This window comes from Oncorhynchus gorbuscha, linkage group LG18 (assembly GCF_021184085.1).
Source record: "Oncorhynchus gorbuscha isolate QuinsamMale2020 ecotype Even-year linkage group LG18, OgorEven_v1.0, whole genome shotgun sequence".
Lineage (NCBI taxonomy): Eukaryota > Metazoa > Chordata > Actinopteri > Salmoniformes > Salmonidae > Oncorhynchus > Oncorhynchus gorbuscha.
The window spans coordinates 72,758,435-72,783,434 of NC_060190.1; the positions used below are offsets into that span (position 1 = coordinate 72,758,435).

Below are 25,000 nucleotides of genomic sequence, written 5' to 3' on the forward strand. Positions count from 1 at the left end.
TCCATCTCTCCCTCCATCTCTCCCCCCTCCCTCATCTCTCCCCCTCCCTCATCTCTCCCCCTCCCTCATCTCTCCCCCTCCCTTCATCTCTCCCTCTCCCTCCATCTCTCCCCCTCCCTCCATGTCTTCCCCTCCCTCCATGTCTTCCCCTCCCTCATCTCTCCCCTCCCTCCATGTCTTCCCCTCCCTCCATGTCTTCCCCTCCCTCCATGTCTCCCCCTCCCTCCATCTCTCCCTCCATCTCTCCCCCTCCCTTCACCTCTCCCCCTCCCTTCAACTCTCCCTCTCCCTCCATCTCTCCCCCTCCATCTCTCCCCCTCCCTTCATCTCTCCCTCCATCTCTCCCCCTCCCTCCATGTCTTCCCCTCCCTCCATGTCTTCCCCTCCCTCCATCTCTTCCCCTCCCTCCATGTCTTCCCCTCCCTCCATCTCTCCCTCCATCTCTCCCCCTCCATCTCTCCCCCTCCCTTCACCTCTCCCTCCATCTCTCCCTCCATCTCTCCCTCCATCTCTCCTTCTCCTATCATTTCTCCCCTCCCTCCATCATATCTCCCCCTCCCTTCATCTCTCCCTCCATCTCTTCCCCTCCCTCCATGTCTTCCCCTCCCTCCATGTCTTCCCCTCCCTCCATGTCTCCCCCTCCCTCCATCTCTCCCTCCATCTCTCCCCCTCCATCTCTCCCCTCCCTTCATCTCTCCCTCTCCCTCCATCTCTCCCCCTCCCTCCATGTCTACCCCTCCCTCCATGTCTTCCCCTCCCTCCATGTCTTCCCCTCCCTCCATGTCTTCCCCTCCCTCCATGTCTTCCCCTCCCTCCATCTCTCCCCCTCACTCCATCTCTCCCCCTCCCTTCATCTCCCCTCTCCTTCTATCTCTCCCTCCATCTCTCCCTCCATCTCTCCATCCATTCTCTCTCCATCTCTCCCTCTCCATCCATTCTCTCTCCCTCTCCATCCATTCTCCCTCCATCTCTCCCTCTGTTAGCCGGTGGGGTCTCTGCAGCCCTCTCAACCTGTGTCCTACTCCTCCTCCTGTCCCCAGGTCCTCCTGCCTGTCTCTTCCCCCCAGCAGTACATGGTAGTACTACCATCCATATCTTTATAATGTACTGTTACTGAACCCAGTCTCTCCTCCCTCCAAGCAGTACATGTTACTAGTACCCTTCATTCCTTCTCTCTCTATATACAGTAAATATAACAACCATACAATATGGTACCAAACCTTTCATATCTTGGCTTTCTCTCCCGGTCTTGTTAGTCCCTATTGGACTGAAGTGGCAATATGACAATCATCATCACAACTCTATATTCACACCTACGTCTTCACTACTAACACCTTCTGGTAGTCATTATGCTATGTAGAAGATAGAAAGATGTCATTTTTAGGGGCAAATATCTTCAAATGATATCATCATATCCAGTTTAACCTACAATCAGTTTATTGGTTACTGTGTCAAACCTACCAGTAACTGTTTGTAATAAACATTTCTCCCTCTCAGGGTGAGGAGCTGGCTCCCCACTTCAGCCTGATGACTCTGAGTCGACAGAGTTCCAGGGAGGCCCCGGAGCCCCCCGCCATGTACCAGACCCAGGGGCCCACTGTCCTCACCCAACACCCTCCACCCCAGACGGGCTATATCATGGCCACCACGGCCCAGCCCCTGTCCCCTCAGTCTGGCTACCAGGCTAACACCAGACACCTCCATCATCATCCTCCTCCTCCACCCCCTCCTCCACCCCCTCCCTCCCAGACCATCATGCAGCCCCCACCACCACCGCAGGGGTACATGCAGCCGTCTCCCCCTCAACAGGTATGATACTGGCTTCGCAATCAATCATCAACGGTTGTCCCAAAATGCTTTATACTCGGTCTGAATCAATAAGGAGTAGAATTTAGATTAACAGTTTCCCTTCACGCGTTAGACCGAAAGTACATGTACAGCCCGGGAACATTTGGCCCAAAAAAACGTTGTTTCACAAACTTTACCAATAAATGTGAAAGAGTTTAGATTGCTGTGAAATCGCGGCGGGGTTTACACAGTCTGCGGCAGTGTGACAGTATCTCTCTCACACTCAGAGAGAGTACTGTGTGACTGGCTGTGAAGTCTTCTCTATCTCGCTCATTCTCTCTCTCTCTCTCTCTCTCTCTCTCTCTCTCTCTCTCTCTCTCTCTCTCTCTCTCTCTCTCTCTCTCTCTCTCTCTCTCTCTCTATATCTATCTCTCTCTATCTCGCTCTCTACCTCTCTCTCTCTCTCTACTCTCTCTCTCTCTCTCTCTCTCTCTCTCTCTCTCTCGATCTCTCTATCTATCTCTCTCTCTCTATCTAGATCTCTCTCTCTATCTAGATCTCTCTCTCTATCTAGATCTCTCTATCTATCTCTCTCTCGCTCTCTCTCTCTCTGTCTACCTCTCTCTCGATCTCTCTCCGTCTCTCTCTCTATCTCTCTCCTCGTCACCGTCCCGCAGCCCAGTAACAAACTGCTTGAATCCAAAAAAATATGAATTTAAATCCTGGAGGCGGAAACCTCCGGCGTTGACCCTACACCCTGGGGGGATAGTTCCCACAAAAGGAGCTTTAGGGGGCAAGTAGGATTTTGGCAAATAGCTCCACTGCTGTATCTTGCTGGCTCTGTGAGGCAGTGTGTTCACCGCTCTGTGAGGTAGATAGTGACAGTGTGTTCACTGCTCTGTGAGGTAGATAGTGACAGTGTGTTCACTGCTCTGTGAGGTAGATAGTGGCAGTGTGTTCACTGCTCTGTGAGGTAGATAGTGACAGTGTGTTCACTGCTCTGTGAGGTAACTAGTGGCAGTGTGTTCACTGCTCTGTGAGGCAGATAGTGACAGTGTGTTCACTGCTCTGTGAGGTAGATAGTGACAGTGTGTTCACTGCTCTGTGAGGTAGATAGTGACAGTGTGTTCACTGCTCTGTGAGGTAGATAGTGGCAGTGTGTTCACCGCTCTGTGAGGCAGATAGTGACAGTGTGTTCACTGCTCTGTGAGGTAGATAGTGACAGTGTGTTCACTGCTCTGTGAGGTAGATAGTGACAGTGTGTTCACTGCTCTGTGAGGTAGATAGTGACAGTGTGTTCACTGCTCTGTGAGGTAACTAGTGGCAGTGTGTTCACTGCTCTGTGAGGTAGATAGTGGCAGTGTGTTCACTGCTCTGTGAGGTAGATAGTGGCAGTGTGTTCACTGCTCTGTGAGGTAGATAGTGGCAGTGTGTTCACTGCTCTGTGAGGTAGATAGTGGCAGTGTGTTCACTGCTCTGTGAGGTAGATAGTGACAGTGTGTTCACTGCTCTGTGAGGTAGATAGTGGCAGTGTGTTCACTGCTCTGTGAGGTAGATAGTGACAGTGTGTTCACTGCTCTGTGAGGTAACTAGTGGCAGTGTGTTCACTGCTCTGTGAGGTAGATAGTGGCAGTGTGTTCACTGCTCTGTGAGGTAGATAGTGGCAGTGTGTTCACTGCTCTGTGAGGTAGATAGTGGCAGTGTGTTCACTGCTCTGTGAGGTAGATAGTGGCAGTGTGTTCACTGCTCTGTGAGGTAGATAGTGGCAGTGTGTTCACTGCTCTGTGAGGTAACTAGTGGCAGTGTGTTCACTGCTCTGTGAGGTAGATAGTGGCAGTGTGTTCACTGCTCTGTGAGGTAGATAGTGGCAGTGTGTTCACTGCTCTGTGAGGTAGATAGTGGCAGTGTGTTCACTGCTCTGTGAGGTAGATAGTGGCAGTGTGTTCACTGCTCTGTGAGGTAGATAGTGGCAGTGTGTTCACTGCTCTGTGAGGTAGATAGTGGCAGTGTGTTCACTGCTCTGTGAGGTAGATAGTGGCAGTGTGTTCACAAGAGTTGATATCTAGTTTGCGCACTTTTATTAATTTGGTTGGAAGGTTTCTTATTGTACTACCTATGAACTGACTGTATTTCTCCCTCCCTCTGCTCCTCCAGATATCTTATTTCACCCCTGGGCAGCAGTACCCCAGCACAGGGCAGCAGTACCCCAACACAGGGCAGCAGTACCCCAGCACAGGGCAGCAGTACCGGCCTGGACCCATGTCTCATCAGGTGTCCTACCCTGCTCAGCCCATGCCCCAGCCCATGGCTCAGCCCATGCCCCAGCCCATGCCCCAGCCCATGGCTCAGCCCACACAGCAGTCTGGTCAGTACCACTACAGTACCATCTTTCTAAATTAAAGAGTTTTATACTGAACAAAAATATAAAGTATTCAGACCCCTTGACATTTTCCACATTTTTTTACGTTACAGCCTTATTCTAAAATTGATTAAATTAAACATTTTCCTCAGCAATCTACACACAATACCCCCATAATGACAAATCAAAAACAGAAATACCTTATTTACATAAGTATTCAGACCCTTTGCTATGGGATTTGAAATGTATCTGCATCCTGTTTCCATTGATCATCCTTGATTGGAGTCCACCTGTGGTAAATTCAATTGATTAGACATGATTTGGAAAGGCACACACCTGTCTATTTAAGGTTCCACAGTTGACAGTGCATGTCAGAGCAAAAACCAAGCCATGAGGTCGAAGGAATTGTCCGTAAAGATCCGATACAGGATTGTGTCGAGGCACAGATCTGGGGAAGGGTACCAAAACATTTTTGCGGCATTGAAGGTCCCCAAGAACACAGTAGCCTCCATCATTCTTAAATGGAAGAAGTTTGGAACCACCAAGACTCTTCCTAGAGCTGGCTGCCCAGCCAAACATGAACAATCGGGAGAGAAGGGCCTTGGTTAGGGAGGTGACCAAGAACCCGATGGTCACTCTGACTGAGCTCTAGAGTTCCTCTGTGGAGATGGAACCTTCCAGAAGGACAACCATCTCTGTAGCACTCCACAATCAGGCCTTTATGGTAGAGTGGCCAGACGGAAGCCACTCCTCAGTAAAAGACACATGACAGTCTGCTTGGAGTTTGCTAAAAGGCACCTAAAGACTCTCGGACTATGAGAAACAAGATTCTCTGGTCTGATGAAACCAAGACTGAACTCTTTGTCCTGAATGCCAAGGATCATGTCTGGAGGATACCTGGCATACTGGTGGCAGCATCATGCTGTGGGGATCATTTTCAGCAGCAGGAACTGGGAGACTTGTCTGGATTGAGGCAAAGATTAATGGAGCAAATTACCAGAGAGATCCTTGATGAAAACCTGCTCCGGAGTGCTCAGGACCTCAGACTGGGGTGAAGGTTTACCTTCCAACAGGACAAGGTCCCTAAGCATACAGCCAAGACAATCCAGGAGTGGCTTTGGGACAAGTCTCTGAATGTCCTTGAGTGGCTCAGCCAGAGCCTGGCCTTGAACCCGATTTAACATCTCTGGAGAGACCTGAAAATATCTGTGCAGCGACGCTCTCCATCCAACCTGCCAGAGCTGGAGAGGATCTGCAGAGAAGAATGGGAGAAACTCCCCAAATACAGTTGCACCAAGCTGGTAGCGTCATACCCAAGAAGACTCGAGGCTGTAATCGCTGCCAAAGGTGCCTCAACAAAGTACTGAGTAAAGGGTCTGAATACTTATGTAAATGTAATATTTCAGTTCTTTTTCATAAATTCGCAAAAATGTCTACACTTTTTTTTTTGCTTTGTCATTATGGGGTGATTGTGATGTCATTATGGGGTATTGTGATGTCATTATGGGGTGATTGTGATGTCATTATGGGGTATTGTGTGTAGGTTGATGAGGGGAAAAAAACATAAATCTAAACAATTTTAGAATAAGGCTGTAACCTAACAAAATGTGAAAAAAGTCAAGATGTCTGAATTACAATCCAAAGGCACTGTAAACGAAACATGTAAAGTGTTGGTTCCTGAAATTAAAGATTCCAGAAATGTTCCATACGCTGATGTCGTGTCTTTGGCAATGCCGGATTAAGTGATATGACATGGTATTCTATAAAATAATTTCTCCATAAATTAATATTACCTGATTGAGCTAATCATGTAAATGTAATTAACTAGAGAGTCACCATGAAATAATATTTATAGAGCAGTTATCTTACGAATAAACTCTTAAAAACCTAGTAATATTTTACATCAATAGCAGTCAATATTAATCGTCACCTTAATTCAGTCTCATCGGAAAGTTGTAAATTCTTTGTTATCTGCAATAACCCTGGCTAACAATTTGAATCAGCAATACAAAATTGGGTTTAATTATTTATTTACTAAATACCTAACTAATCACACAGAATTACACATACACATAATTAATCATAACTTGATTACAAATGACGTCATAAAGGAAAACGTCCCTAGCGGGCGGAACAGATATAACAGCTGGTTACACAAAATAAAAGTGGCTGGGTTTGAGTGAAAGAGCGGGAAGACTGAGGAACAAAGGGCGAATCTGTGCTATCGTAAATACAGTAACTTATGCATTCTAAATTACCGCCCATTTGGAAAAGGAAAATGCATTAAATATTTACTCTGAGCTGCGCTTCAGTAGGTTGGTGGTAGATGGAAGGCCGTGTTGCCCAACCGAGTCCTTTGTCCTTTGAAGAATGTCTCTGGTGGTCAATTGGATACTCTGTAGTAACGTTGTATTAACGTCATTGTGTGATAGACGGGATACTCTGTCTGTTCCTTCCTAACCTTCGTTTGCAGCTGCTGTTGCTAGCTCAACGGCTAGGAGGTTTCACTTCTGTAGTGAATAAGAGTTCAAAGTTCATACCATTCGCAACCAAAGGTCACGCTGATGTTGGCTTCGTTCTGTAGTTATTATCTGAATTATTCTGACATCGGACCGTCATCCTCACATCCTCGGAACAGGAGGTTATATTGCCGTCAAGGCTTTATATAGGAAGGGAGAGGAGGGTGTGTTTCATAGTTTACAACCTGTGTCTCTTCACGTGGGCGGGCCACTGAGTCGGGCCTAATTCACTCATGAAAACCCAAATCTCACATTTTAGAAGCTAAAATCACATTTCATCCCATCACAAATCATTTCATATTCAAACATTTAAATTGAACAACAATTCCATGTGAATCTGATAACTCTGATGTGTAGACTTTCCACTGTAGAGTTTGTCATCTTATCATTGATGAGAATGTCTCAGATGACAACCAAACTGACATCATATTCATTAAGTACCACTGCATATGTTCAATTGGTCGGATTACCAGAATATAGTTAATTTCCCCCCACCTTCTGATGTTCCCAGAATCTCTATGTTAACAGTTTTGTCACACAACACAATGCCACAGATGTCTCAAGTTTTGAGGGGGCATGCTGACTGCAGGAATGCCCACCAGAGCTGTTGCCAGATATTTTATGTACACTTTTCTACCATAAGCCGCTGAATTTGTCACTACGTCCAGCCGGCCATCTGAGAAATACTCACTAACAGGGATTTAAACCAATTTGAACACGTCATTTGAGAGAAATATGCTTTTTGTGCATGTGGAATAGTTCTGGAATCTTTTATTTCAGCTCATGAAGCATGGGACTAACACTTTACATGTTGCGTCTATATTTTGGTTGGGTGTGATTACATCTGACCATCTCCTTGTTCATACAACACCAATTTGTTCTACTTAGATGGGGCTACACGATACACTCCCTGCATCTCGTAACGGTCTGTTCAGACCTTTTTTTTACCCGGTTTTAAACATTTAAAAAATCCTTTTGACCAAAGCCATCTCAATTACTACACTTCATATTAAAATGAGGTTACACTCACAGTTTGAGAATCTGACTAAGCAGGACCGGTGAAAGCCAGGACTACTGTACACTGTATTTCACTGTGTATATTTGCTGAATAAACATTTATCAACAGCGTGTTGTGTTTTGAGTACAGAGACTTTCAAAGCATAGAGGCACCGAAGTGCTGATCGCCTGATTTGGCAACATAGAATACACTGTGTACGGTAGCCGTTCACTCACCCAGTCAACATGATCAGACCCTTGCCGTGTCAACAGAAACAACGCCAACACAGCTCTAAAATAACACAAGGATCAAGGTTAGCTAAATACTGGTTCCCAGGAATAAATGGCTATTTTAGTCACCACATTGTGTAGTTTGGGACAGAAGCACTGATGCAACGAGTCCTGAAAAGTTATCTGGGTTACACTCAGAATGACCCTGAGCATTCAGGCAGCAACAAGCCTACCCTCTGCCGGACAGTCATGTTCTGCTTCCCCATATTGGCCCATGTTCTTCCATGACTTTCCTTTCTTTCTAGACAGTCTGTGTTAACATGAAATCATTTTTATTGTTACGTCCCTACGTTCATTATTTAAATAATGTGTCTTAGTGTTTTATAGTGTATTCTGTAGTTTTTAGCTTACTGTATGTGGATTTGTGTAAATTCTGCGTCTGTATATCCTGTTTATCATCTGTCTGTATATCCTGTTTATCGTCTTGTCTCTATATCCTGTTTATCATCTGTCTCTATATCCTGTTTATCATCTGTCTCTATATCCTGTTTATCGCCTGTCTATATATCCTGTTTATCGTCTGTATATCCTGTTTATCATCTGTCTCTATATCCTGTTTATCGTCTGTCTCTATATCCTGTTTATCGTCTGTCTCTATATCCTGTTTATCGTCTGTCTATATATCCTGTTTTAGTGGCAGATCCATTTCACTGAGTCAAATTCCTGTATTCAAATGTATTTAGAGTATAAATGTGATTCTTCCATGTGCCTGCGTGTCACCAGTAGGACCAGGGTTGATAGATGTGTGGCATACCCAAAATACACACACACACACACACACACACACACACACACACACACACACACACACACACACACACACACACACACACACACACACACACACACACACACACACACACACACACACACACACACACACACACACACACACACACACACACACACACACACACACACCTGTGTTACCATGACCATGTCCTACATAACCAGCAGCTCTCCAGACCATGATGCCCAGCCAGCAGCCCCAGTACCAGGGAATGATAGGAGTATCCCAGCAGCCCCAGAACCAGGCCCTCCTCACCTCCCAGGGGCAGGGCATGCATGGACAGGTGACGGCCATGATGGTTCAGTACCCACAGATGCCCTCATATCAGGTACATTTAATGCTGTGTGTGTGTGTGTGTGTGTGTGTGTGTGTGTGTGTGTGTGTGTGTGTGTGTGTGTGTGTGTGTGTGTGTGTGTGTGTGTGTGTGTGTGTGTGTGTGTGTGTGTGTGTGTGTGCGCGTGCGTGATTGCTACATCTTGTATGCATTTAGGAGTTCCTCAAGGCTCAGTTCTCGGACCACAACTATTTTTATGTAAACGCGACGAGTGGGATGTAACTGTTGTAATCCGAACCCGGGTCTCTCGCTCGGGAAACCAGCTATTAGACCAAGAGGATATTCCCTATTGGGCAGAGGGTGTCAACTCACCTTGGCTACATGTTCATGTGTCTTGCCTCCTAGCAGGTCCCTGTGGCCAGTGACTCTCAACAGGTGATCCAGCAGTACCAGCAGCAGGTCATGGTGCCAGTCAGTCAGTCTGTGCAGACTGTCCAGGGGCCCATGCCTGTATACTACAGCGTCATCACCCCCACACAACAGAACAGCACAAGGTAGGTACTTAAAAAAAAAATGTAAGTGATTTTATAAAGCGTGCTTTGAACAGATACTGAAGTGCTGGATATATTGTATGGGGAGAACTACTCCCAACATATTGCCTCCAGCAGACCTGTTGAGCTACAACCCAGATAACTTGTTCTGAATAAGTGTCACTTATAATCTCACTTCTGGAATTACAATAATAAACTACACTTAAAAAAATGTTTTTAAAAAAAACACATTACAGAGGAAATGGCCTATACTCCAGAAGCAGACTGAATCTGTTCATTCCTGAATGAAGTTGAATGTAATTCTTATCAGTAACAAGCTCTCCTGCTAACCGCCTGGCTAAGCAGTAATTGTAAGACACTCGGGAAACTTGAGCTGTAAGTGAAGTCATTAAAGACGATTGAATTAGGATAGAAAGTCACATGACTGGAATCAATAAACAACCTGTTTAAACACTTGAATCTTTATTTTTCTTTGACACATCGCTTCCACACTCTCGCTAAACAAAATATGACTGTTGTGATTGAAGCCTGTTACACAGAGACACACACACACACACACACACACACACACACACACACACACACACACACACACACACACACACACACACACACACACACACACACACACACACACACACAGAGACGCACACACACACACACACACACACACACACACACACACACACACACACACACACACACACACACACACACACACACACACACACACACACACACACACACACACACACACACACACACAGCTTATTGATGTGATAATGCCTACCGTCTGTGGATGACTGCCAAGTGCTTACAGTGCGTGTGTTTCTCTGTGTGTTTCTCTGTGTGTGTGTTTCTCTGTGTGTGTGTTTCTCTGTGTGTGTGTTTCTCTGTGTGTGTGTGCGTCTCTGTGTGTGTGTGCGTCTCTGTGTGTGTGCGTCTCTGTGTGTGTGTTTCTCTGTGTGTGTGTTTCTCTGTGTGTGCGTCTCTGTGTGTGTGTTTCTCTGTGTGTGTCTGTGTGTTTCTCTGTGTGTGTGTTTCTCTGTGTGCGTCTCTCTCCAGTCCATCAGTAGGGTACCTGCAGCCCAGCTCAGAGCAGTACCAGATGAGCCCGTCTACTTCTCCCTGCAACCCTCCACAGATACAGCAGCAATATTCAGGTGAGAGTTCATCTGTTTTCCCGAGCTCTAACTTTATCGATTAGGTTTGGTCAACAACGTTGGCCCTGTGTCGTAGCCCTTATGACGAAGGGTTCACTTTAAAAGTGTAACCTTTTCCCTACAATGCTTTAACTTTGTGTGTGGTGCTACAGGGGTGGCCCCCCCAGGGCCTGGGGTGATGGTCATGCAGCTTAGTGTCCCCAACGGACCCCAGCCTACCCACAATCCTCCTCTGGTCCAGTGGAACTCCTGCAAGTACTACAGCCTCGAGCAGAGACCCAGTAAGCCTGGAGACCTCTACAAATCTGACAACACACAACAGGTACTGTATACAGCACTACTATAATACTACCATACAGTACTACAACAGGTACTATATACAGCACTACTATAATACTACCATACAGTACTACAACAGGTACTATATACAGCACTACTATAATACTACCATACCGTACACCAACAGGTACTATATACAGCACTACTATAATACTACCATACAGTACTACAACAGGTACTATATACAGCACTACTATAATACTACCATACAGTACTACAACAGGTACTATATACAGCACTACTATAATACTACCATACAGTACTACAACAGGTACTATATACAGCACTACTATAATACTACCATACCGTACACCAACAGGTACTATATACAGCACTACTATAATACTACCATACAGTACTACAACAGGTACTATATACAGCACTACTATAATACTACCATACAGTACTACAACAGGTACTATATACAGCACTACTATAATACTACCATACAGTACTACAACAGGTAATATATACAGCACTACTATAATACTACCATACCGTACACCAACAGGTACTATATACAGCACTACTATAATACTACCATACAGTACTACAACAGGTACTATATACAGCACTACTATAATACTACCATACAGTACTACAACAGGTACTATATACAGCACTACTATAATACTACCATACCGTACACCAACAGGTACTATATACAGCACTACTATAATACTACCATACAGTACTACAACAGGTACTATATACAGCACTACTATAATACTACCATACAGTACTACAAGAGGTACTATATACCGCATATATACAGTACACCAACAGGTACTATATACAGCACTACTATAATACTACCATACAGTACTACAACAGGTACTATATACAGCATATATACAGTACTACAACAGGTGTTATATACAGCACTACTATAATACTACCATACAGTACTACAACAGGTACTATATACAGCACTACTATAATACTACCATACCGTACACCAACAGGTACTATATACAGCACTACTATAATACTACCATACAGTACTACAACAGGTACTATATACAGCACTATATAATACTACCATACAGTACTACAACAGGTACTATATACAGCGCTATATAATACTACCATACAGTACTACAACAGGTACTATATACAGCACTACTATAATACTTCCATACAGTACTACAACAGGTACTATATACAGCATATATACAGTACTACAACAGGTGTTATATACACAGAATTACTGTACTTCCTGTATACTCTCTCCCTCACTTACAGAATCCCGTGGACTATTCAGGAGGACAGTGTAGGATTCTCCTATGCTGACATGACATTTTAAATGAAAAAATACTAATTTGTGATATATTTGTTGACTATCTGTATTGTGAACTACAGTATGTCTCGTCCTCTCCTCTATCCATGTCCTCCCCTCTATCTCCCTCCCCCATCCCCCCTCCAGACGAGTACACAGATGCAGAGCAGTCCTCTGTCCTCCCCCACCCAGTCTCCTGCCCCCTCCCCCTCAGGCAGCGTGAGCAGTGTCTGTCCAGGCCTCGGCCCTCTGCCCCTACTGTCACAGTTCCCCCGGCCCGGACCAGGGCCCGCACAAGGTAACACCACACAGAGACGGAGACAAACAGATGCACACCGTAACACTTACCATGCACACACCACATACACAGACACACACACACACACACAAGTGGCCTCCCGAAAGGTGCCCTGGTCTAAGGCGCCACTACAGCCGACTATGACGGGAGTCCCATAGGGCGGCGCACAATCAGCCCAGCGCCGTCCGGGTTCGGGGAGGGTTTGGCCGGGGTTCGCCACGCTTTAAGCAACTCCTCGTGGCGGGCCGGGACGCATGCAAACGGACTTAGTTGTCAGTTGAACAGTGTTTCCTGGCTTCCGGGTTAAGCGATCAGTGTGTTAAGAAGTAGCTTGGCGGGTCATGTGATGCAGGAAACGTGCCTCTACCGACCCCGTTGGGGAGTTGCCATGATGACACCAGATCGGAACAACCATTTTGGATGTCACGAAATAAGGGGAGAAAAAAAACACTATTTGTTTTTACACACACACACACACACACACACACACACACACACACACACACACACACACACACACACACACACACACACACACACACACACACACACACACACACACACACCAGTTTGACATGACATAACAAAAAGATGTGTACATGCCAGCTTACTGAACAAATGTCACTGTGAGCCAGTAGCAGTCACGCTCATACACACACACACAGTGATTCCACACTCCAAGACTGCTTCCATCACGTGGACTGGGATATGCTTCGTATTGCAATCAAACAACAACATTGACGAATACGCTGATTTGGTGAGCGAGTTCATTAGAACGTGCGTTGAAGATGTCGTTCCCATAGCAGCCATTAAAACATTCCCAAACCAGAAACCGTGGATTGATGGCAGCATTCGCGTGAAACTGAAAGCGCGAACCACTGCTTTTAATCAGGGAAAGGTGACTGGTAACATGACCGAAAACAAACTGTGTAACTATTCCCTCCGCAAGGCAATCAAACAAGCTAAGCATCAGTATAGAGACAAAGTAGAATCTCAATTCAATGGCTCAGACACAAGAGGTATGTGGCAGGGTCTACAGTCAATCACGGATTACAAAAAGAAAACCAGCCCCGTCACGGACCAGGATGTCTTGCTCCCAGGCAGACTAAATAACTTATTTGCCCGCTTTGAGGACAATACAGTGCCACTGACACGGCCCGCAACCAAAACATGCGGACTCTCCTTCACTGCAGCCGAGGTGAGTAAAACATTTAAACGTGTCAACCCTCGCAAGGCTGCAGGCCCAGACGGCATCCCCAGCCGCGCCCTCAGAGCATGTGCAGACCAGCTGGCTGGTGTGTTTATGGACATATTCAATCAATCCCTATCCCAGTCTGTTGTTCCCACATGCTTCAAGAGGGCCACCATTGTTCCTGTTCCCAAGAAAGCTAAGGTAACTGAGCTAAACGACTACCGCCCCGTAGCACTCACTTCCGTCATCATGAAGTGCTTTGAGAGGCTAGTCAAGGACCATATCACCTCCACCCTACCTGACACCCTAGACCCACTCCAATTTGCTTACCGCCCAAATAGGTAAACAGACGATGCAATCTCAACCACAATGCACACTGCCCTAACCCATCTGGACTAGAGGAATACCTATGTGAGAATGCTGTTCATCGACTACAGCTCGGCATTTAACACCATAGTGCCCTCCAAGCTGATCCTCAACACTGGGGCCCCACAAGGGTGCGTTCTGAGCCCTCTCCTGTACTCCCTGTTCACCCACGACTGCGTGGCCACGCACGCCTCCAACTCAATCATCAAGTTTGCGGACGACACAACAGTGGTAGGCTTGATTACCAACAACGACGAGACGGCCTACAGGGAGGAGGTGAGGGCCCTCGGAGTGTGGTGTCAGGAAAATAACCTCACAATCAACGTCAACAAAACTGAGATGATTGTGGACTTCAGGAAACAGCAGAGGGAACACCCCCCTATCCACATCGATGGAACAGTAGTGGAGAGGGTAGTAAGTTTTAAGTTCCTGGGCGTACACATCACAGACAAACTGAATTGGTCCACCCACACAGACAGCATCGTGAAGAAGGCGCAGTAGCGCCTCTTCAACCTCAGGAGGCTGAAGAAATTCGGCTTGTCACCAAAAGCACTCACAAACTTCTACAGATGCACAATCGAGAGCATCCTGTCGGGCTGTATCACCGCCTGGTACGGCAACTGCTCCGCCCACAACCGTAAGGCTCTCCAGAGGGTAGTGAGGTCAGCACAACGCATCACCGGGGGCAAACTACCTGCCCTCCAGAACACCTACACCACCCGATGTCACAGGAAGGCCATAAAGATCATCAAGGACAACAATCACCCGAACCACTGCCTGTTCACCCCGCTATCATCCAGAAGGCGAGGTCAGTACAGGTGCATCAAAGCTGGGACCGAGAGACTGAAAAACAGCTTCTATCTCAAGGCCATCACACTGTTAAACAGCCACCACTAACATTGAGTGGCTGCTGCCAACACACTGACTCAACTCCAGCCACTTTAATAATGGGAATTGATGGGAAATTATGTAAAGTATATCACTAGCCACTTTAAACAATGCTACCTTATATAATGTTACTTACCCTACATTATTCATCTCATATGCATACGTATATACTGTACTCTATATCATCTACTGCATCTTTATGTAATACATGTATCACTAGCCACTTTAACTATCCCACTTTGTTTACATACTCATCTCATATGTATATATACTGCACTCAATACCATCTACTGTATCTTGCCTATGCCGCTCTGTACCATCACTCATTCATATATCTGTATGTACATATTCTTTATCCCCTTACACTTGTGCCTATAAGGTAGTAGTTTTGGAATTGTTAGCTAGATTACTTGTTGGTTATTACTGCATTGTCGGAACTAGAAGCACAAGCATTTCGCTACACTCGCACTAACATCTGCTAACCATGTGTATGTGACAAATACATTTGATTTGATTTGACACACACATGCTCATACACACACACACACACAAACACACACTCATACACACACACACACACACACACACACGTTTGACTACGGTGAGCCTCTTTCACCCCCATCACACACTGACCCCTTCACACAGTGACCCCTTCACACAGTGAACCCTTCACACAGTGACCCCTTCACACAGAGTCCCCATCACAGTGACCCCTTCACACAGTGACCCACAGTGACCCCTTCACACAGTGACCCCATCACACAGTGACCCCATCACACAGTGACCCCTTCACACAGTGACCCCTTCACACAGTGACCCCTTCACACAGTGACCCCATCACACAGAGTCCCCATCACACAGTGACCCCATCACACAGTGACCCCTTCACACAGTGACCCCTTCACACAGTGAACCCTTCACACAGTGACCCCTTCACACAGTGACCCCTTCACACAGTGACCCCATCACACAGAGTCCCCATCACAGTGACCCCTTCACACAGTGAACCCTTCACACAGTGAACCCTTCACACAGTGACCCCTTCACACAGTGACCCCATCACACAGAGTCCCCATCACAGTGACCCCTTCATTACATTACATTACATTACATTTAAGTCATTTAGCAGACGCTCTTACCTTCACACAGTGACCCCTTCACACAGTGACCCCTTCACACAGTGACCCCTTCACACAGTGACCCCATCACACAGTGACCCCTTCACACAGTGACCCCTTCACACAGTGACCCCTTCACACAGTGACCCCATCACACAGTGTCCCCATCACAGTGTCCCCATCACAGTGTCCCCATCACAGTGTCCCCATCACAGTGACCCCTTCACACAGTGACCCCTTCACACAGTGACCCCTTCACACAGTGACCCCTTCACACAGTGACCCCTTCATGATGAGCTGTCCATGTTGTTTCTGACCAGCCACCAGCAGGCCCTGAGAACCTAACTCACCTTACCCACATGGCTGCGCTGACCCCCCCCTTACACACACACACACACCTCACGCCTGCTTGCCTACGCTATCTGGCCCTTTCACCTACTCATCTGTCCTCACACACCTGACTTGGGTTGCAAAGGGAGGGTATATTACTGGAAACCTAAGTTTAGACATTGTTTTTGCTTTCAGGTTTTTGGGGGAAATTTTATAAGACGACACGACATCAAGTGGAATTTTTTGGGTATTTCAGATTATCACTGGCCCTCTGTGTCGCCTCATCTAAAATACTATGTATACAATATTTAAATAAGATGTTTTAAAAAGTAAAACATTGAATGACAAAGCAGTAAAATATTATCCTAAATATAGACCTTTGTGAATACTTTGTAAATACCATTCATTGGTGTTTAATATGAGGGTTTCAGCATTAAATTAACTTTCTTTTTCCTCACATTTGTCTTTATTTTACTATGTCTCTGTGGGCAGTTGTGAAAAAAAGTCAATAGTTGGAAGAGTTGCAGAGTTAATTGAAAATAATGGCATTGTTGATTTTAGATGCTTTTTTTCATTAATTTGTTTATTTTCTACTGAATCATACGGTCTATTTACTAGAATCTCATGGACAATAGGGAGACAAAAATAATAATAATTAATACTATATATGAATACATGTTTTAAAAGAAGATATACTTTATTCAAGTGTAAATGACCAAAGTTAACATGGAAAACCAGTGAATTACCAATATTACTTTGGTAGCTTGCTCGACACACACACACCAGTGGAGGCTGGTGTCATTTTGTTTAGGAGGGTGCGAGACCCACGATATACAGTGCATTCGGAAAGTATTCAGACCCCTTGACTTTTTCGACATTTTGTTACGTTAACACCTTGTTCTAAAATAGATTTGTTTCAATCTACACACAATACCCCATAATGACAAAGCAAAAAAAGGTTTTTAGAAATGTTTAGCAAATGTATTAAAAATTTAAAAAACTATAACATTTACATAAGTATTCAGACCCTTTACTCAGTACTTTGTTGAAGCACCTTTGGCGGTGATTACAGCCTTGATTCTTCTTGTGTATGACGATACAATCTTGGCACACCTGTATTTGCGGGGTTTCTCCCATTCTTGTCATTCTCCCATTCTTGTCTGCAGATCCTCTTAAGTTCTGTCAGGTTGGATGGGGAGCGTCACTGCACAGCTATTTTCAGATCTCTCTAGAGATGTTCGATCAGGTTCAAGTCCGGGCTCTCGCTGGGCCACTCAAGAACATTCAGAGACTTGTCCTGAAGCCACTCCTGCGTTGTCCTGTTGGAAGCTGAACCTTCACTCCTGAGCGCTCTAGAGAAAGTTTTCATCAAGGATCTTTCTGTACTTTGCTCAATTCAGCTTTGCCTCGATGCTGACTATTCTCCCAGTCCCTGCCGCTGAAGAACATCCCCACAGCATGATGCAGCCACCACCATGCCTCACCGTATTTTTCAAATGTAATTTATTTAACCTTTTTATTTAACTAGGCGAGTCAGTTAAGAACAAATTCTTATTTACAATGATGGCCGACCAAAAGGCAAAAGGCCTCCTGTGGGGACGGGGCCCTGGGATTAAAAATAAATAAATAAATACAATATAAATATAAATATAGGACAAAACACACATCACAACGAGAGAGACAACACTACACTACGCAAAGAGAGACCTAAGACAACAACACAGCATGGTAGCAACACAACATGACCACAGCATGGTAGCAGCACAACACATGATACAAACATTATTGGACACAGACAACAGCACAAAGGGGAAGAAGGTAGAGACAACAATACATAACGCGAAGCAGCCACAACTGTCAGTAAGAGTGTCCATGATTGAGTCTTTGAATTAAGAGATTGAGATAAAACTGTCCAGTTTGAGTGTTTTGTTGCAGCTCGTTCCAGTCGCTAGCTGCAGCGAACTGAAAAGAGGTGCGACCCAGGGATGTGTGTGCTTAGGGGACCTTTAACAGAATGTGACTGGCAGAACGGGTGTGTGTGTGTGTGTGTGTGTGTGTGTGTGTGTGTGTGTGTGTGTGTGTGTGTGTGTGTGTGTGTGTGTGTGTGTGTGTGTGTGTGTGTGTGTGTGTGTGTGTGTGTGTGTGTGTGTGTGTGTGTGTGTGTGTGTGTGTGTGTGTGTGTGATATGAGGGCTGCAGTAGATATCTCAGATAGGGGGGAGTGAGGGTTTTATAACTGTAGGGATGGTGCCAGGTTTCCTCCAGACGTGACGCTTGGCATTCAGGCCAAAGAGTTCAATCTTGGTTTCATCAGACCAGAGAATCTTGTTTCTCATGGTCTTGAGTCTTTAGGTGCCTTTTAGCAAACTCCACGCTGGCTGTCATGTGCCTTTTCCTGAAAAACGGCTTCCAACTGGACCTGATGGTGAAGTGCTGCAGAGATGATTGTCCTTCTGGAAGGTTCTCCCATCTCCACAGAGGAACTCTAGAGCTCTGTCAGAGTGACCATCGGGTTCTTGGTAACCTCCCTGACCAAAGCCCTTCTCTCCCGATTGCTCAGTTTGGCTGGGCGGACAAAGTCTCGGTTGTTCCAAACTTCTTCCATTTAAGAATGAATGAGGCCACTGTGTTCTTGGAGTCCTTCAATGCTGCAGAAATGTTTTTTGTACCCCTTCCCCAGATTTGTGCCTTGACACAATTCTGTCTCGGAGCTCTACGGACAATTCCTTTGATCTCATGGTTTGGTTTTTGCTCTGACATGCGCTGTCAACTGTGGAACCTTAAATAGACAGGTGTGTGCCTTTCCAAATCATGTCTAATCAATTGAATTTAGCACAGGTGGACTCCAATCAAGTTGTAGAAATATCACAAGGATGATCAATAGAAACAGAAGCTCAATTTCGAGTCTCACAGCAAAGGGTCTGAATACTAACGCAAATAAGTGTTTTTTTACATTTGTAATACATTTGCAATAATGTTTTCGCTTTGTCATTATGGTGTGTATAGTGTGCAGATTGAGGATTTTTATTTATAGAATCCATTTTAGATTGAGGCAATGTGGGAAAAGGTAGGGGTCTGTAGGTGGAAGGGGATGAGAACCATGAGCCTCCTAGGTTTTGTGTTGAAGTCAATGTAGCCAGAGGAGGATGGAAGCAAGCTGTCCTCCAGCTACACCATGTTGCTTCCCGACAGAGTGCTGCTGAGGCTACTGCAGACCTTCATTGCAAAAACGCTGTGTTTTAATACATTATTTGGTGACGTGAATATATTTAGTATTGTTATCTAAAAATTATATATAATAATAATACATTATATTTAGTATTGTCTAAATAATAGTAATTGTCTATCTAAAAATTAGAGGTCGACCGATTAATAGGAATGGCTGATAAATTAGGGCCCATTTCAAGTTTTCATAAGTCTTTAATCAGCATTTTAGCCAATTTATATTGCAATCCACGAGGAGACTGCGTGGCAGGCTGACCACCTGTTTACGCAAGTGCAAGGAGCCATGGTAAGTTGATAGCTAGCATTAAACTTATAAAAAACAATCAATCTTAACATATTCACTAACTACACATGGTTGATGATATTACTTGTTTAACTAGCTTGTCCTGCATTGCATATAATTAATGCGGTGCCTGAAATTGTCACTTCTCTTGGGTTCAGTGTAAGCAGAGTCAGGGTACAGTTGAAGTCGGAAGTTTACATACACTTAGGTTGGAGTCATTAAAACTCGTTTTTCAACCACTCCACAAATGTCTTGTTAACAAACTATAGATTTGGCAAGTTGGTTAGGACATCTACTTTGTGCTGGACACAAGTCATTTTCCCAATAATTGTTTACAGATTATTTCACTTAAAATTCACTGTGTCACAATGCCAGTGTGTCAGAAGTTTACACACACTACGTTGACTGTGCCTTTAAACAGCTTGGAAAATTCCAGAAAATTATGTCATGGCTTTAGAAGCTTCTGATAGGCTAATTGACATAATTTGAGTCAATTGGCGGTGTACCTGTGGATGTATTTCAAGGACTACCTTCAAACTCAGTGCCTTTTTGCTTGACATCATGGGAAAATCAAAAGATATCAGCCAAGACCTCAGAAAAATTCATTGTAGACCTTCACAAGTCTGGTTCATCATTGGGACCAATTTCTAAATGCCTGAAGGTACCACATTCATCTGAACGAACAATAGTATGCAAGTATAAACTCCATGGGACCACGCAGCCGTCATACCGCTCAGGAAGAAGACGTGTTCTGTCTCCTAGAGATGAACGTACTTTGGTGCGATAAGTGCAAATCAATCCCAGAACGACAGCAAAAGACCTTGTGAAGATGCTGGAGGAAACCGGTACAAAAGTATCTATATCCACAGTAAAACGAGTCCTATATTGACATAACCTGAAAGGCCGGTCCGCAAAGAAGAGGCCACTGCTCCAAAACCACCATAAAAAAGCCAGACTACGGTTTGCAACTGCACATGGGGACAAAGATCGTACTTTTTGGAGAAATGTCTTCTGGTCTGATGAAACAAAAATATAATTGTTTGGCCATAATGACCATCCGTTATGTTTGGAGGGAAAAGGGGGAGGCTTGCAAGCCAAAGAACACCATCCCAACCGTGAAGCACGGGGGTGGCAGCATCATGTTGTGGGGTGCTTTGTTGCAGGAGGGACGGGTGCTCTTCACAAAATAGATGGCATAATGAGAAGGAAAAATTAGGTGTATATATTGAAGCAACATCTCAAGACATCAGTCCAAGTTAAAGCTTGGTCGCAAATGGGTCTTCCAAATGGACAATGACCCCAAGCATACTTCCAAAGTTGTGGCAAAATGGCTTAAGGACAACAAAGTCAAGGTATTGGAGTGGCCATCACAAAGCCCTGACCTCAATTCCATAGAAAATTTGTGGGCAGAACTGATAAAGCGTGTGTGAGCAAGGAGACCTACAAACCTGACTCAGTTACACCAGCTCTGTCAGGAGGAATGGGCCAAAATTCACCCAACTTATTGTGGGAAGCTACCCGAAAACGTTTGACCCAAGTTAAACAATTTAAAGGCAATGCTACCAAATACTAATTGAGTGTATGTAAACTTCTGACCCACTGGGAATGTGATGAAATAAATAAAAGCTCAAATAAATCATTCTCTCTACTATTATTCTGACATTTCACATTCTTAAAATAAAGTGGTGATCCTAACTGACCTAAAACAGGGAATGTTTACTAGGATTAAATGTCAGGAATGGTGAAAAACTGATTTGAAATGTATTTGGTTAATTAAGGTGTATGTAAACTACAGACTTCAACTGTATATGCACCAGTCAGGTTTGTTACAAACTGTGTGAAGACCATTTTCTTCCTAACATAGACCGTAATTCATTTGCCGGAATTTTATGTAATTATGACATAACATTGAAGGTTGTGCAATGTAACAGCAATATTTAGACTGATGGATGCCACCCGTTAGATAAAATACGGAATGGTTCCGTATTTCACTGAAAGAATAAACGTTTTGTTTCAAAATGATAGTTTCCGGTTTTGACCATATTAATGACCTAATGCTCGTATTTCTGTCTGTTTATTATATTATAATTAAGTCTATGATTTAATATTGGATAGAGCAATCTGACTGAGCGGTGGTAGGCAGCAGCAGGCTCGTAAGCAGGGTTGAAGCACAGTGCTGTCAATGACTTCAAGCCCATCAACTCCAGAGATTAGGCAATGAGAATATTGAAGACTCAAGTTTAAAAGAACCACCAACTTTCATATGTTCTCATGTTCTGAGCAAGGAACTTAGCTTTTTTACACGGCACATATTGCACTTTTACTTTCTTCTCCAACACTGTGTTTTTGTGTTATTTAAACCAAATTGAACATGTTTCATTATTTATTTGAGACTATATTGATTTTATTTATGTATTATATTAAGTTAAAATAAGTATTCATTCAGTATTGTTGTAATTGTCATTATTACAAATATATATATATATAAATATAAATCGCCCGATTTAATCGGTGTCTGGTTTTTTTGGTCCTCCAAAAATCGGTATCTGCGTTGAAAAATCATAATTGTTTGACCTCTATTAAAAATGATAACTTTTTTAAATATATATATTTTTTCATTTGTATTATTCACTGAGGAGGATGGTCCTCCCCTTGCGCTTCTGGGGAACCTACACACAGGTCTGTTATTCCTGGCATTGAGAGATAAGTCCCAGCCAACTCCTGGTTCTCGCTCTTTCACCCACTTCCACAGTAACCCCTTCACACAGTGACCCCTTCACACAGTGACCCCTTCATGATGAGCTGTCCATGTTGTTTTTGACCAGCCACCAGCAGGCCCTGAGAACCTAACTCACTTTACCCACATGGCTGCCCCCCCCACACACACACACACACACACACACACACACACACACACACACACACACACACACACACACACATCACACATCACACACACACACACACACACACACACACACATCACACCACCTTGCCTAGCTTGCTCTTTCACCTACACATCCATCTTCACACACTGCCTCAGCTGACCATTTACACTCTACACACACAGACACACAGTTATCCTGGCTTTTCAGACAAACAGTTATCCTGGCTTTTCAGACAAACAGTTATCCTGGCTTTTCAGATAAACAGTTATCCTGGCTTTTCAGACACTATTATCCTGGCCTTTCAGACACACAGTTATCCTTGCCTTTCACAGACACACAGTTATCCTTCAAATCAAATCAAATCAAATGTATTTATATAGCCCTTCGTACATCAGCTGATATCTCAAAGTGCTGTACAGAAACCCAGCCTAAAACCCCAAACAGCAAGCAATGCAGGTGTAGAAGCACGGTGGCTAGGAAAAACTCCCTAGAAAGGCCAAAACCTAGGAAGAAACCTAGAGAGGAACCAGGCTATGTGGGGTGGCCAGTCCTCTCTGGCTGTGGCTGGAGATTATAACAGAACATGGCCAAGATGTTCAAATGTTCATAAATGACCAGCATGGTCAAATAAAATAAGGCAGAACAGTTTAAATGAGCAGCAGCACAGTCATGGACTGGGGACAAATGTCATCATCAAATGACCAGGGCAGGTCCTCCGAGAGAGAGAAAGAAAGAGAGAATTAGAGAGAACATATGTGGGGTGGCCAGTCCTCTTCTGGCTGTGCGGGTGGAGATTATAACAGAACATGGCCAAGATGTTCAAATGTTCATAAATGACCAGCAGCAGAACAGTTGAAGTCAGCAGCATGGCCAGGTGGACTGGGGACAGCAAGGAGTCATCATGTCAGGTAGTCCTGGGGCATGGTCCTTGGGCTCAGGTCCTCCGAGAGAGAAAGAAAGAAGGAGAGAATTAGAGAACGCACACTTAGATTCACACAGGACACCGAATAGGACAGGATCCTTGCCTTTCACAGACACACAGGTATCCTAGCATTTCACAGACGCACTATTATCCTGGCCTTTCACAGACACAGTTATCCTGGCCTTTCAGACACACAGTTATCCTGGCCTTTCACAGACACAGTTATCCTGGCCTTTCAGACACACAGTTATCCTGGCCTTTCACAGTCACCAAGTTATCCTGGCCTTTCACAGTCACCAAGTTATCCTGGTCTTTCACAGTCACCAAGTTATCCTGGCCTTTCACAGTCACCAAGTTATCCTGGCCTTTCACAGACACACAGTTATCCTGGCCTTTCACAGACACACATTTATCCTGGCCTTTCACAGACACAGTTATCCTGGCCTTTCACACACAGTTATCCTGGCCTTTCACAGACACAGTTATCCTGGCCTTTCACAGTCACACAGTTATCCTGGCCTTTCACAGACACACAGTTATCCTGGTCTGTCACCGACACACAGTTATCCTGGCCTTTCACAGACACACAGTTATCCTGGCCTTTCACAGTCACCAAGTTATCCTGGCCTTTCACAGACACACAGTTATCCTGGCCTTTCACAGTCACAAAGTTATCCTGGCCTTTCACAGTCACCAAGTTATCCTGGCCTTTCACAGTCACCAAGTTATCCTGGCCTTTCACAGTCACCAAGTTATCCTGGCCTTTCACAGTCACCAAGTTATCCTGGCCTGTCACAGTTATCCTGGCCTTTCACCGACACACAGTTATCCTGGCCTTTCACACGTTATCCTGGTTATCCTTTCAGACACACAGTTATCCTGTCCTTTCACAGTCACACAGTTATCCTGGCCTTTCACAGTTATCCTGGCCTTAAAAACAGATATCATTGCCTTTCACCTACACACAGACACACAGTTATCCTGGCCTTTCACAGACACACAGTTATCCTGGCCTTTCACAGTCACACAGTTATCCTGGCCTTTCACCGACACACAGTTATCCTGGCCTTTCACAGACACACAGATATCATTGCCTTTCACCTACTCACAGACACACAGTTATCCTGGCCTTTCACAGACAC

General features: G+C 44.7%; 1 protein-coding gene across 9 annotated transcripts in view; it reads left to right on the plus strand.

Annotated features, from left to right (window-relative positions):
- The window catches only part of LOC124003041 (R3H domain-containing protein 2-like), a 103,715-nt gene that overhangs the window by 72,623 nt on the left and 6,092 nt on the right, over positions 1 to 25,000 (plus strand). For 5 of the 9 annotated variants that reach the window (XM_046311016.1, XM_046311019.1, XM_046311022.1 and 2 more), the window contains 8 exons: positions 984 to 1,076; positions 1,498 to 1,809; positions 3,943 to 4,153; positions 8,908 to 9,071; positions 9,423 to 9,571; positions 10,634 to 10,731; positions 10,884 to 11,053; positions 12,497 to 12,647. In XM_046311016.1, coding sequence (XP_046166972.1) covers positions 984 to 1,076; positions 1,498 to 1,809; positions 3,943 to 4,153; positions 8,908 to 9,071; positions 9,423 to 9,571; positions 10,634 to 10,731; positions 10,884 to 11,053; positions 12,497 to 12,647 — 1,348 coding nt within the window. The remainder of the gene's footprint in view (positions 1 to 983; positions 1,077 to 1,497; positions 1,810 to 3,942; positions 4,154 to 8,907; positions 9,072 to 9,422; positions 9,572 to 10,633; positions 10,732 to 10,883; positions 11,054 to 12,496; positions 12,648 to 25,000) is intronic. The other 4 variants (XM_046311020.1, XM_046311024.1, XM_046311021.1 and 1 more) reach the window with 3 other exon arrangements.